Here is a 14328-nt window from a genome sequence, read left to right as displayed (position 1 = left end):
AAACTATGAACGTTGCTTGGATATAAAATGAACGTCGCAAAATTGAAACTGGTTTCAGCTACCACGTGGTTCGGTTTAACTCTGAACTTTTCAAGAGCACTTCTCGGATGTTTTCATTTGTTTATCGAATACATCGAATTTTAACATATCGAATTTTACAATGTCAAATAAGTCGTTCTACATTTTTAATAAATCATGTTTAATTAGTGACAGTTTTGCGGCGCATCTGAGTCCGTTCATTGGTACACGAGTGTACTCCAGTCAATATAGAATGCCTGTGCAACTTTGGGGACGACTGGTTTGACTTCACGTGGTTTTGTTTACGCTTGCTATATGCGCGTTGTGAACAAATTTTCCATGATTGTGTGTCCTTGCCATTATGTAGCGCCAGTGAGACTAGCTTCTTGTGACGTCATGTCACTGCGGTTATCTGTGCTTTCACCAGCGTCTGGGTAATTCGTTATTCAATTAAGTTAGAATCCGGTATGGGTTAATATTAAACCTTAAGAAGCCAAATTTACGTCATTCTACTTCCCAGTGGAGCATATGCAGTGTTTACGATACAATACTTATACAACCTGTCGGGCTTCCAATAAAAAAGTTAAGAACTGTTGGCCAACTTCTTACACCAGTTCGCTTTTTTCGTGGTGAAACTGAAACAGTTCTGCAATAGTTACGAATATAGATGAGAGGTGAAGGTCTGAGAAACCCCCACGGTAAAATATTTCTTAAAATATGATTTGATAATTTAACCACAATATAAATATAGTAGGGTGGGGGAAGATGGGACACCTTTTCTTTCTGATTTCTTGTCCGATTTCGTAGTAAACATAAAACATTTAAAGAAATACAAAACCATATTTACATTTCCAGCATAAACCGCTGTTAATTGTTTAAAACTCGATCAGATTATTTGGATATTTTGTGCTAAAGGTGTCCTATCTCTCCCCACCCTACTATATTATAGGGTGAGGAAAGACGGAACACCTTTAATATCCAAATAACCTGATCGTTTTTAAACAATTAACAGCGGTCTATGCTGGGAGTCCGACGATGCGGTTTTTTAATTCGTTGAATGTTCTTTGCTTACCACCTAATGGAACAAGAAAATGGCATGAAAAGGTATCCCATCTTGCCCCAATGTCTCAGGTGTATGTGGTGCTATACGTCGCAAACGTTTATAGTTAACACGACTTAAGTATTCGTTGCTTCGCGTACGATTCGTTGTTCATTGTAAACCGTCGCAAATTTTCACGGTCTCGATATTTTGCTCTCATTGCCGATGCTTGACTGCAGCGTTCTCCAAATGTTGTTGTTCTCAAGTCCTGTCACGTGACGCTGCGGATCGAGCTGGATTGCGTTATCAGGAAAACCCAAGATTTGTGTTGATTCATTTTCGTTGCAGAATATATGCTTAGTCTGCAGTTGGAAATTTAAACATATTGCTGATGTAAACATATTACTTGCATTGGTTTGAAATTGTAATCGGTTTACAATGCCAAATGATAATAAACAAGGGTGCAAGAGGTAAATTAATAAAAAGGGTGGAAATCAGTGCATTTGCAATCAGTATTTAGCTTTTATTGGCTACCCCATTTTCGGTATAGTCTAGAGTAGACTCAAGTCTAGGTAGACAGAGTCTAGACGACAGACGATGTAAATTACGAAAAGTTGTTTTTATGTATTTTTGTTATTTTAACACTAATTGGGGCTTTGGATACTGCGAAGCAAGTGAGCATGCGAAACGTGCTTTAAAATGTAAACAACGATTTATGAAGGAATATTTGTAAGCGTAGATGTAAACGCATTACTATCGTATCGCAGATGATGAAGAGTTATATTACAGATGCAATATTTTTGTTCGTTTTGTTAGTTTTAAAAAAATTGCTGTTTATTTTGTTGATATAACGTTTATAAAGTAGTACAGATGTAACGTCCAGGTTAAATAATTACACATATTTAAAAACAGTTTATTAGAATACCGGGCATTGTTTCGCATTATTCCGTCATGAACATCAGTACCGACCTTTTATCCGCTTGTTGGAAAACAAGTTTCAGCGATCAACAACTTCCCTTAACAAACAAAATACTTGTCGAACATGATTCATAATCACTACATGGCTGCAACCTTCTTTCTCAAAACTAGTTATTGCTGCTAGCTTGGCCTAAGCATTGCTCGTTGCGAACTGGAACTCTCAGATTGTGTTTACCACGAATTGGGGTCCTAGGTCTAATGTAGTCCAACTTTGTTTATTTGCTGCATACTATAAAAAAAGTTACACAGCGCAATTGTTGTGTAAAACTGACATTAGTTTTCCTTAGTAATTATGCGTTTTGATTGGACGAGTTTAGATTCACCAGCTAAAAATGTGACTTCGCGATCGGCTGCAATAAACTTTTGAAGCAAATCAATATGTTTATAGTTAAATAGAGAAAAGTTTATGTAAATTAACATAACGTGGTTAATGGGCGAATTGATTTATTTCTATGTTTGTTCTTTAAATATGAAACTCAAAGTATATAGTAGGGTGGGGGAAGATGGGACATCTTTAGTACGTAATATCCAAATATTCCGATTGTGTTTTGAACAATTTAAAACGGTTTATGGGAGTTGTGAGGATACGATAAGGTTTTATAAATCTTTGATTTTTTTGTTTACTTTTTTTGTTTTTGTTTAAGTAGGTGTCCCATCTTTTCCCACTCTACTATAATTGTGGTATTTAATCTATAGTTTATTGTTTTGCCAAGACATAATTCAGAAAACATTATGAAGGAATAAATCGTAATTGTTTAATCGACCCATTCCAGATTTCCTATTATGTGGCTGCTATATATTAGGCGCGACTTCTGTTACGTCACAATACACCATCTGTGCCCCTTTTTTCCGATCCCAAATTTGGACTTAATCGCGTCAATCGCGTCAATCGCGGCTACCAATGCGTTTGCGATCGTAGGTCATGGACTTGTTTTGTACCAAAGAAAGTCGTTGCTGATTCGCTGTTTCGAAAAACGCAGATTTTGCAGAAAAGCTAAAAAGAACCTCTGCAACATGCTTTTAAAACTTTGCAAATTTGTATTGCAGATCATTTTGTATTCTAGAGCAACGCATACATTGAAATACTGCAGTGGTTCAGGAACAGTTCTAGTTAAGTGTTGTCTAAGCCGAATTATGTTTTGTAGTTTAAGTGATTGGAATTATCAGCATGTTTAGATTAATTATTAATCGTTGTTCTTTCTATGTAGACTTCGGCGTCTTTGTTCTATTGTTATATCCTGTATAATATTCTAAAAACAACAAGACTGCTTTGTTTAAATTTATTAATTCAGTTATGACGTTTTACTTAACTGTACGGGGAATATTCTTTAACGTCATTTAAAACGTCACAGATTGCCCTTGTTACGTAGATCGATCTATAGTTGGAAACCGTATTAGATTAAAACGCGTGCTTTGCAAAAGGTTTAAACGCTACTTTGGCGTGGTATTGCTTAAGTATTGATTTCAAACCACCGGGAAAGCCAGTAGCATGTTGTTTTGTAACCTCAATGGATTTTTAGACACTCCAATAAATCGTAAGTTGGAATAGTAAAACTGCTTCATGGTAAAACAGCTAAAGCTTACAGAGTTATGTGGCATTAGAATAACGCCAATATAAACTGAACGCAAGTGCGATTACTTTTTTTGTGTAGTTCATGTACTTTTTGTTTTGTGCTTCGTAAAGAATGACAGACGGGGTATGTCTGGGTTATGTTGAGCAGACTCCCACAAGCTGCAGCTGTCACGTTCGCAAAGCAGTTCATTGACAGGAAATTGTATTAAATTTGAAACCCCTGTTTCGACCTCAGCGTGAAAATCGGTGTTTTAGCTTAAACTGCGGCCATGAAAGTATACAATGGCAACCCCAGGCTATTATAAGGGATATGTTGTTCGTTAATTGACCTTTCGTTTATTTGAAGTCAGTTCATTGTCGAGTATTACTCACTGTTTTGTAGATTGTGGTTTAAATGCCTTCGCAAAGCGCTTACAGGCAACGCATCTTTGTTTTATTTCGGTAAAACTTCCGAAATGCGTTTCACTAGAATATGTCACCACTGACAGGCACTAGTAACATACTGTCATAGAAAAACACTTTGTAAAAAAAGTTTGTTGTTTTTCGCACAAGGACTCTGTGTTTACATCACGTGATTCTACGTCAGAAGGATATCAACCAATCCGAGAGTTAGCATGTTTACCACGCGTTTGCCATGGGTCTGCGACGTCATAGTTAGACGATGCGGTGCTCGTAGCATCGTCGATCTGAAACGTGAACATTTGCTTCGGTCTACGATTTTGCGGCCACTTTACAAACATGTTGTAAGCTGAGAGTCGTAGTAATTTACGCGCGCTTGTTAAACGTACGTTTCAGAGTGCACGTAGCAGTTGGGTATAACTGAAAAGTGCACGTAGCAGTTAGGTGTACCTGTTTAAAACGATCGAGCTTCTATATTATAATTTACAGTCAAGAGCTCTTTTCCCCATTATAAAGCCTTGATTCTATACAGCACAGTAAAGTCTAAGAATTCAAGATACAGTTTAATCTGGTTTAATACTAATAGCAACTTCTGCGTTTGTTGTGACTGTTTTGCGCTACAACAGAATGTTTACATACGACATAATTACCGCGTAGTTTAATATATGAGTGGTGATGTCATAATAACATTATTGGAACTTATTTATATATACAGTGTAGTAGTAGGTTTGGCACTTAGCAGTCCTGATTTTTATCTAACCTTTCTTTCAAGTAGTTTTTGTTAGTTGAATGTCTGTTGTCACTTTTTGTTGCTGATTCCTTTTCTTTGTTGTTTTAAATATTTTTATTTTTTCTACTGTGTTAAAAGAGATAAATAAAAAAATGGTTAGTGGCAAGCAATGTTTCATTCTCAAGTCAACTGAATTTTATTTAAATTATTTATATTTTTAAATTGAGGTATGTCTGCTTATCAACACACTATAAAGATGAACTAAAATGTTGGCATAAATGTGGAATCCATGGACAAGCCATTCAAATTTTATTGAATCTTATTAAAACTAAGTGACCAACAATGTCAGTTTGCATGCAAATATCGTGCAGGAGATAAAACTTTATATTTAGTTAATAATACTCTTAGATTTTACCATTTTATTTTCCATACAGACATTGTAAACTTATAAACTCTCTATATATACGATACAAGAATTTGTGAATTTTAAAGTTACTCTACTCTCTGGTGCTACCTAGTGCAAAATGGATCTCCAAGAAGTGAACATTACTCCGGACAAACCTTTGCTTCAGGACAAGCACTCTAACGAATCAGAAGTAAGTAATTAGAGACCAACTTATTTTTCAAAATGCATATGTGTTGAATACTACACTACTGTAGTACTACACTTGAAAACATACTGACCATAACATTTTGTTTGACCTATTGCATTTAATTGTATACAGTGATGAAGCTTATTTTAAATAAAAACATTTAACGTATATATATATTGTATATTGTATTACCTTATTTTCAATTTTGGGGAACATTTTTTTGCCAAAGTCACATGTTGTCCCAGTCTTGTGCACACTTTTAACACACTAACAATAATTTTGTGTAAAAACCACTCAACTCTGCATCCCTGACTGTTGTAATAGGTTTACACTGCTCTAAAACGTACAGACCCGTAGATATATTTTAAAAGCATAACCTGAGAAAACCTCACCAGTAAGGCTGGGATTTATGTATAATTCGCTTATTTTTTTAGTTTTTGTTAAGAAAACTGTTTATCCAAACTTATTTTTAAGTTTTTTCTTTGTCAGTATAATAATCGAAATTCTGTGCTAAAATTGAATATAAAATCAATACATTTGCGTAGACTGTTCAGATGCGATTACTTTTGACTATAAGAAAAAACGCAAACTTTTACCGATCAATAAGTTTGGCCTTGTACCCACTCTAACCTCCCTGCTGTTGCATCACATCTGAAGTACTGAGAACTTTGTGACATCATAAGGAAGTGTGTGTTGTGTCATAGAGCAACACAATGATATCGTGTGTTGAACAGGTTCGGTCCTGAAATGTTTGTTGGTCAGCATCAGCTCTACTTACTAATAATGTGTAGGGCTAATCCACTTTTAGAATAACTATAGCATTAGTTTCCATTGAAACTATAAGTCTTAATATAAATATTAAGCTGCTTTGTTAAACAGATTGAGTTTATAACCTAATGCAGTTTTAACTAAGTTATGATATGCAGCGAGTAATTTGATTATCTGTTTATTGTGAATGTTGCATTTGGTTTCTGATTCATAACAAAGTCATTGCTGCTTGGTGTTAGTTAGAAATATGCGTTGATCATTTCATGATGAAGTCATGTCTGTAGGTTGTCCAGTATTCGAGAGGAAATAGAATGAATAGAGGTTGTAACTTGTAAGGGAGGTTAACTATTGAATATTGAGGATGTAAATCAACCTATTTGTACATCAGTGTGTTTTGAAACAGTCAGGTTTGAGTGATTTCTTTACTTTAGCGCAAAGATTCAACTGAGATAGTTAAACCTAAATCCCCATTGGGTATTTATTTGGTGATTGTTAATGTTATGATGTTTAATAAATTAGTTTGCATTCGGTGTAAAAATATGCAACAGATTTAGTTCATTTGAAGGAGTTCAGTAGAAAACAGATATTCTATTTCTAAAATGAGTTTTAATTATGAGCAAATGGAGGGGGTTGAAAACCCTGTTCAAAATATTACTGAAGTTAACGGTAACATGAATATTGAGAATGACGTTGCTCCAACTAAAGTGGACCAGGTAGTCACAATCACCTAAAATAAATTTTAAATGCTACAGGAACCAAACCTGCGGTGGTAGGGTGGGCAGGTCAACCCTAGATTTTTATACACTGCGTTAATAAGATAAAATTAGAACCACTATGTTAGATTTGTTTTACAGGAATTCGTATCTAACTATCCTTCCCTAGCAAAAATTTTATGCCTATTTCAACATTTTAACTCAATATACTTGTTTTCATTTTTCTTTATGAACTTTTTTCACATGTTTTTATCATTGCTTGCAGGATAATGTTGTGGAATGCACATACACTGCTGCAGGCAACCACTACTCTACCAAGTTACATGTGGTAGTGCAGGGAAACAGGAGTCTTGGACATTCCATTGTTACCTTTCATGATGTTGGACTTAACTGTAAGTTTGGTTTAATTTTGTCATAAATTACCGATTTTGGCCTAATCTCTTGTTTTAATGGGCTGTGTTTCCCCCAAATCAGTTTGCTTTCTAAATCAACCTTGGCCGTGTCGTGTATGAGCCTAGCTTTTGCAAAACAAAATCGAAAGCAATTAAAGCCGTTTTTTTACCAGGAAACGTCGCAATAAATATTTTTTATTTTAATATTGAAATTTGCTTCTTTCTTAAAAAATCGTTAATACTATTATACAACACTTGCATTTACCTATCACTTATTATTAACTTATCTAATGTTTCAGCTGTCTCCAACTTTGGTGCTCTTATGAACAGTGAAGCCATGGAACCCGTGGCTCACAAGTATTGTGTCTACCACATCAACGCTCCTGGGCAGGAGGAACATGCAAGAACTCTTCCATCTGGGTAATATTGTGTTTTATCTAAGATGGTCCTGAGATTTGTTGTATACATTGGTTTAAATGAACCAATGCTAAAATTTCAGAACATAAATTATATTTTTTGTATGCTGTATATGTATCTTTTTTAGCTGATATAAAAGATGGCATATAATAGCCTTTTACATTTTTGAATCATGAACTTTATACTTAATTAGTTATAGTTACTCAGCAACTCAGCGTAACACATTAGTTACCAAGCTTGAATATTAATAATAAAAATCTTGTCATAATTAAAATTTGATTTTATCCGCGTTTTTACAACAATCAATAATTGTATTTGTGATCATTTAGAAAAAGTTTTTAAAAGGATGCTACATTGCTGCAACTGTTTTTAATGTGACATACATACATTTACCTGTTGAACTATTGTAGTGTGAATACTGAATACCAATCATATCCAATTCCTTTTCTAACCATCATATTCATAGTTTTTATTGTCAAAAAAACTATTATTTTTTTAATAATAAAATTACTTAAGTAAAACGTTGTACCGGCAGGCACCCGTACCCAACTATGGAGAATCTTTCCGATATGGTCCCGAAGATCTTCCAAGAATTTGGGTTCGTAGTTAATTGAAAATTAAGTTAGTTAAGTCTAACGAACGATGTCTTGTTAGGATTAAATCGGCAATCTGTCTCGGCAGTGGAGCGGGTGCAAATGTCTTCTTAAGATTTGCTGTAAGTATTTTTCATAGTGATGCAATAATTTTAGACATGCTTTTCGTATTTTTTAAATTTTGCTAACCAAGATCATAAGATGCATTAAAAATTTTTTAGGATGTTTTTTTTTAAATCTTCTTTATTTTACAATTTGGGTTAGAATAACTACTTAAAAATAATGTTAATTTTATTTAATTTGGAAATATGAAAAAAACGTGTTTTTAAAGTATTTCAAATTTAGAAAAATATTGATTTATTGGTATGACATCACAATGTTGTTTATTAGTTCAAGAATCCATCGATGGTTGAAGGATTGATTGCTGTGAATCCAACCATTTCAACCGTGGGTAATCTTTCTTGGATTGGTGAGAAGGTAAGAACAGTGTCAGTGATGCCTGACATTTTTCTACAGTGTTTCCCAACATATTTTCCTTGTGCTGAACTGTTGGTGTTGTGCGTAAATATTTGAATAGGCTTGTCAATATTTTTTTATTTTTCATTCGCCAAGATATGGGCGTGGCGGCTGGGGCGTGGCAGGAAATACTACGATCTTAGTAGTTAAACTTTAACTCTGCTCCACGCTTGTTTTGTCACAACAGAATAAGAATGTAACTTGTTTATTCCCGCATGGCAGGGCAACAACTTTTGTTATACCACGTGGTTTTGTTTACAGCGTATGTAACATGTGAAATTAGTTTTGGGGTATTTTTTAAGTTTTGTAATGTATGGCTGGCAATTTAGACAACCAATAGGGGGGCGCTGTTTGGAGAGATTATCATTATCCTGCACAAGAACACAGACGCACACAATGGTTGCAGCACCAAGTCTTGAACCCATAAACTCTGCACTTTATGCAGATGCACCAACAAGTGCCACGGTGCTGTTCAACAATGACACATGTGACGTCACAATATTATTAACTGTTTGTTTACAGATCACCAACTGGACAACACCATTCAGTGATCAGATTATGAACTATTACTTCACAAAGGTATTTGATTTTTATTTTAGAACACAATGTTTGTTATGTGTAAAAGGTTGTAATTTTTTATTCCAAAAAAATTTTCTTACCTTTTTTTGTGACCTTTTTGAGTAGGATTTGGTAATTTTATTTATTTTCCCTGTTATCTATTGCATCCATGCCACTTTAAACTACATGTTACACACTGTATATAAACTTTCTATTTTACAGTCGGAAGTTGAACTACAGAACCACGAACTGCTCGACACTCATCGCATTCATTTCAAGAAGTTCATGAATGAGGAAAATGTTATTAACTTCATGAAATCATATGAAAGGTGAGTTTTTGATGAAAAGGTAAAGATAAAATCATGAGAAAAAAATTTATCAACATTGTGTTCCATGAGATTACTATTCATAATAAAGGAATGTAATATGCATTGTAATGGTAATTTTATGGAATTTATGATTTTTCATGTAATATCTCACGAAATAGTAGAAGATTTACTTTTTTATTCAAAGTAGGTAACCAAAATGAGATAACTTATGTAACTACAGTTTTTTTAATACAAAATGAGATCTGCATAGTAACCCCGTAATTTACTTTTTTAACTTCAATTTATTTACCCAACAGACGAAGTGACATTAACATTACACGATCACCTGACCCTCAACAAGTTGACAAGACAACGTTGAAATGCCAGACGTTGATTCTCGTTGGTGACCTTTCACCTTTCGTTGATGAAGCTGTTGAAGTGAATTCGAGGCTAAACGTCAAAAAAACAACTTTTCTTAAGGTTTGTTGTTCTTGTTGCTAAGTTTCGTTTTTTTCTTGTTAATAATGTGTTTGTTTTTGTTGTTGTTTTTTCAATTACATTTTTTATAAATAGATTTTTTGTATATTTTTTTGTTATTCTTGTTCTTTTTGATATCTATTTCTTTTATTGTTTTTATTAATAAGTTGGTAACAACAGTAATGTTTTCAAAAACAAGACATGAAAGCTTAACTCTATTCAATGCTGCATAGTATCTACCATCTACATGTGGGGTATATAATAACAGTTGTTTAATGTTGAACAGATGGCAGATGCAGGTGGTATGATACTTGAAGAACAAATCTTCAATGTTGCAGAAGCGATCACTTATTTCTTACAAGGACTTGGACATAGTAAGTCCGCTGTGTTGCTAAGAATAAATTATAATGCAATAATGTATATCTGCATGTTATTTACATAATTACATAAGCATTGATTTTTATTACATTACCCCTGCGAAAATTAATTTATGCAATTGTTCAATACATTTGCTCAAAATTAGCAAAACACATTCAAAATCCTTACAGCCCACATGCATTAATAAAACACCACATTAATACTTACACACCGCATTAACTATTTATTGTAATTACAGTATAATCCAATTTCCGTATTACCTTTACAAAAGAATAGCAAATATATCCTTTAATTGAATTGATCTGAATAATTAAACATAATATAAATAATTCATTAATGGGAACTTTGGTATTATACATGGCATGTTAAAAATACATACAGGTGACCACATGTTAACCTAATTCATGTTATTACATGGGCCTGGCATAAAAAAATATTGATTTTGCTTTTTTTTTTATTGTTTAGTTTTTATCTTTTGATTATAATTTCTGTTATTCTTCCGCAATTTCCAATTTAATTTAAAATTATTTTATTTTTGAATTTTGATTTCATTTAAATTTGAGTTTTCTTTTATTTATTAATTTTTAGTTTTCTTATTTATTTTAACAAACTTTTACAAATTTCTGCCAAGGAGTTCCTTTCAAAATGCGTGGCTCAGGTATTCCGAAAACTCTTCTTGTAGTCTTGTTTTCTTCTTGTCTTTTTTATCTTTGTTTTTATTGTTGTTGTCCCGGTTTTGCATGTTATGGTTGAAAAAATGTGTCTTAAAAAGTTTTACAATATGCATATGGCTTACCCAGTGTGGTGTAAAACTGCAGTAGTGGAATAACTTTAATACCAGTCCGAATTTAAAAAAAAATTGGGTTAAGGGTTAAAATCTTTTTTTGTGGTCTAGATTGGAACTACATTAGTACATTAAAAGAATAACTTTTAAACCAATAAGCTTATGTGGGTGCTGGAAACTTTCTTAGTTGGTAGAGTAACACTACATAAGTAAATTAACTTTAAAACAAGTCGTGTCTTTCTTGATGTCACTCCCATGAGATAACTTTTTTGTTACATTTTAAATGGTATTTATATTATGAAAATTTGATTGAATTAGTTGTGACTTTTCTTAAAAAACTTTTTAAAACCACCACTCACTTAAACACCGTCCCCTACAGTCCCTGGTGTGATGATGACACGTCTTGCTCGGTCACGAACAATCTCTAACAGCTCCACAGGATCAGCAGACGGAGATCATAAACGCATCCGAACATTATCGGGAGGATCTGCTAACAGTAAGTTCTTCTTTCTTGATTCTGTGACTTTTACGATCTTTGTTTTTAAGTAACTTTTTATGCAAAAATTATCATTAATTTATTGTCAGTGGATTTTTCACCAAAAACTGAAGTTGTTATCTGTGTTTAATAATGATGTAGTTGTAAAAACATTATTTATTGAAGTTTAAAGTCTTGTTTACTTTAAATAATTATTATGTTCTACTTGTAATTTTTATTATTATTATAATGTTTTAGATATAAAGTTTCATAGCAATATGGGAAAGTTAAGGAAATATTTACTTCAACTATTAAAGTGTATGTTTAGTGTGGTTTTCTAATATCAGTGGATTTATGAAAGTTATGATGCAACAAACATGTTTATATCATCAGAAGTAGAAAGTCACGAGTCAGAGATGAGTTTACAAATTGAGAATGAGTCAGCAAAATATGTTCCTGAAGATTTAAATGATCCCGCAACAGGGGAAGCCCCTCAGAGAGTGTAAAAGGTTTTATTTAAAATGAAATCAGACTTAATGTGTTTTATTAGGTTGTTTTTTAATGGTGTTCTATTTTACTTTGTTATTCAAATTTCATGGTGCTATTCATTGCACCTAACACCTGTGTCTTTTTGCTCCATCGATATAAAATCTAATTTTGTTTTAAAGTGTTCAATTCTGTTATTTTTTGTTTACCAATTTCAAACAATTAGCCTATAAGAGACAAAAGGCCCTTGTTTACTTTTAAACAATGTTTATTGATAACCCAGAGGTTATAAATAAAGCTTTCACATCACAATATCCCATGTGTATGAAGTGTTTTCCTTCTTCCACAGACGATATAACTGAAGCAAGACACCGCCCACAAAAAGATAAAACACATCTCATTTCTGGAGCTGTGTGCTGAAAAGTTTGGGCCAACTCTGGGGACTTTTATTGTTATGTCACAAGTTCATATGTGAATGGATGTAAATAAGTGTTTAATTGGAGAGCGATAATTTGTTTATTTGTTGTGTTTATGTCTGAGTTCACTCACAAATGGCTTCGATTGTATATACTGTCACAATTGCAGTTACAGCAAAACAGTTTGCCCAACATGTACATCATAATTACATCAGTGATGTCATCAGTGGTAATTGTTACATCACAGTGGGATTTGTTTAACATGTGGTGCAGTGTTGAAATGTTATTGAATACTGTGAAATAAAATACTCGCGTTCTCACAATTTTGTCTAAATGAATTAGAAAACTGTTTATTCTGAATTTAATAGCAGCTTGACTACTATGTGTATTCAACTAACATCGATTAGCACAACTTCAGTATATATATGTAATCGTTGTAAGGGGTAAATAGATCTTCTGATGTCATATATTTGTAAATATGAACTATTATTATATGGTCTATTATATTAGAACTAACAGACTTTTTAAAAAAGTTAATTTTGTATAGAACCTGTGATATAAAAAATATTAAACAACTGACTGTTTTAAATCCTAGTACTTATGAACCCATTGTACATTTCCACTGTCATTTAGGTTTGAAAAGTTTGACAGTTACAAAGCTGGTTCCAAATCTCTTAAATTCAGCATAACTAATCCAGTAATAGCGACATTATTCTGTACAAAGATAGATCATTCACTCGAGTATTACAACATGGTACTTACTTTCAAGTGGTTATGGTATTGTAAAATCTCCGTATAGCTGATAATATTTAAATGTGTCATCACTGGTAGGCTAGCTAGTACTCGAAGTCTGTATATAAATAAGGGCAGTGGCGTACAGTAAAACATATACATTTTAGGCTGATCTGCTTTTGTACTTTTTATTAAACTACATTTTATGAATAATATGGCAAATTTTGCTCAGTCAGGCAATAAACTACCATGGGAAAACTAGTATAACGTTGGTTTCCTAGTTACAAGCTTNNNGATATACGATAATTTGACTCCCAANNTAAAAGGGAAGTCGTAAAAGATTACCCGTATACGTCTACTTCTACACTGTTAACGTGCATCACAGTAAGTTTATTGTGAGCGAACAATAGCGATGGTTCGCATGCCAAAGTTTGATTGTAATTTCAATTTTAAATAATGGTGGTAAGTGTAGTTAGAATACCAATATTGTATGAGCGTAAGGTATATGCAGCAGCAGGTCGTTGTTTTTCGCGAGATTTCGATTTAGGAAAAACAGTATGTTGGTTTTAGAATGTCCTAACGAGAGAAACTTAATTACATGTAATTACGGAATGTATTTTGTTCGGAGACTTCATATTACATACCAGCAGTACGCCAGGATATGACAAATACGTACAATAGCGCATCACATTAGTATGACATCATTTATTAAACATTGTTTTTGTACGAGCAACGCTGTTATGTATAGCCTTCTGTATTGTAGTAGTTTTCTCAAACAGTGTGTCTTGGCAAGTATAAGGTTTTACCAGAAAGTGAGTCGTGAGCGTAAACCCTGCACTAACTTGTTAACCCTCGCGTCCTCGACACGAATTTCTAACCTGTACCCAGTGAAGTGTAGCACGACTGTGATTACTAAACGCCCGGAGGTAACCAGGCATTGAGGCATAGAAGCGACGTTTTACTCGCAAGTCTATTTCGATAACGT

General features: G+C 33.5%; 1 protein-coding gene and 1 long non-coding RNA gene across 8 annotated transcripts; one reads left to right on the top strand and one right to left on the bottom strand.

Moving 5' to 3' along the window:
- Positions 1-1197: 1197 nt before the first annotated feature.
- On the bottom strand, positions 1198-6519 carry LOC104266197. 2 transcript variants are annotated; one of them, XR_003396340.1, is made up of 2 exons: positions 5523-6519; positions 1198-1419 (listed from the first exon to the last, which is right to left on the bottom strand). It is a non-coding gene; the product is annotated as an uncharacterized LOC104266197 (long non-coding RNA). The 2 variants fall into 2 exon arrangements; XR_717455.3 differs by lacking the exon at positions 5523-6519 and adding an exon at positions 1983-2587.
- On the top strand, positions 5167-12934 carry LOC100183234 (protein NDRG1). Of its 6 annotated transcripts, none has more exons than XM_026836541.1 (14): positions 5167-5333; positions 7077-7203; positions 7503-7623; positions 8156-8218; positions 8275-8335; positions 8604-8690; positions 9252-9308; positions 9510-9616; positions 9913-10075; positions 10359-10446; positions 11082-11108; positions 11614-11730; positions 12103-12218; positions 12545-12934. In XM_026836541.1, the coding sequence occupies exons 1-13, from the start codon at positions 5262-5264 to the stop codon at positions 12213-12215; spliced, it is 1203 nt and encodes a 400-aa protein (XP_026692342.1). In that variant the 5' UTR covers positions 5167-5261; the 3' UTR covers positions 12216-12218; positions 12545-12934. The 6 variants fall into 6 exon arrangements, with proteins under 6 accessions (XP_026692342.1, XP_018669563.1, XP_026692340.1 ...); XM_026836539.1 differs by lacking the exon at positions 5167-5333 and adding an exon at positions 6649-6811; XM_009861837.3 differs by lacking the exons at positions 5167-5333; positions 11082-11108 and adding an exon at positions 6654-6811.
- The last annotated feature ends 1394 nt before the right edge of the window (positions 12935-14328 follow it).

This window comes from Ciona intestinalis, chromosome 11 (assembly GCF_000224145.3).
Source record: "Ciona intestinalis chromosome 11, KH, whole genome shotgun sequence".
NCBI classification, from domain to species: Eukaryota; Metazoa; Chordata; class Ascidiacea; order Phlebobranchia; family Cionidae; genus Ciona; species Ciona intestinalis.
The sequence above is the reverse complement of the archived record's forward strand: the minus strand, read 5'-3'. Positions and strand labels throughout refer to the sequence as shown.

Coding starts and splice junctions, on each gene's coding strand:
- LOC100183234 (XM_026836539.1), top strand. CDS start 6,698: ATGAGTTTTAATTATGAGCAAATGGAGGGGGTTGAAAACCCTGTTCAA. Junction 10,076..10,358: donor AAAAAACAACTTTTCTTAAG/GTTTGTTGTTCT, acceptor AATGTTGAACAG/ATGGCAGATGCAGGTGGTAT. Junction 11,109..11,613: donor TTTCAAAATGCGTGGCTCAG/GTATTCCGAAAA, acceptor CGTCCCCTACAG/TCCCTGGTGTGATGATGACA.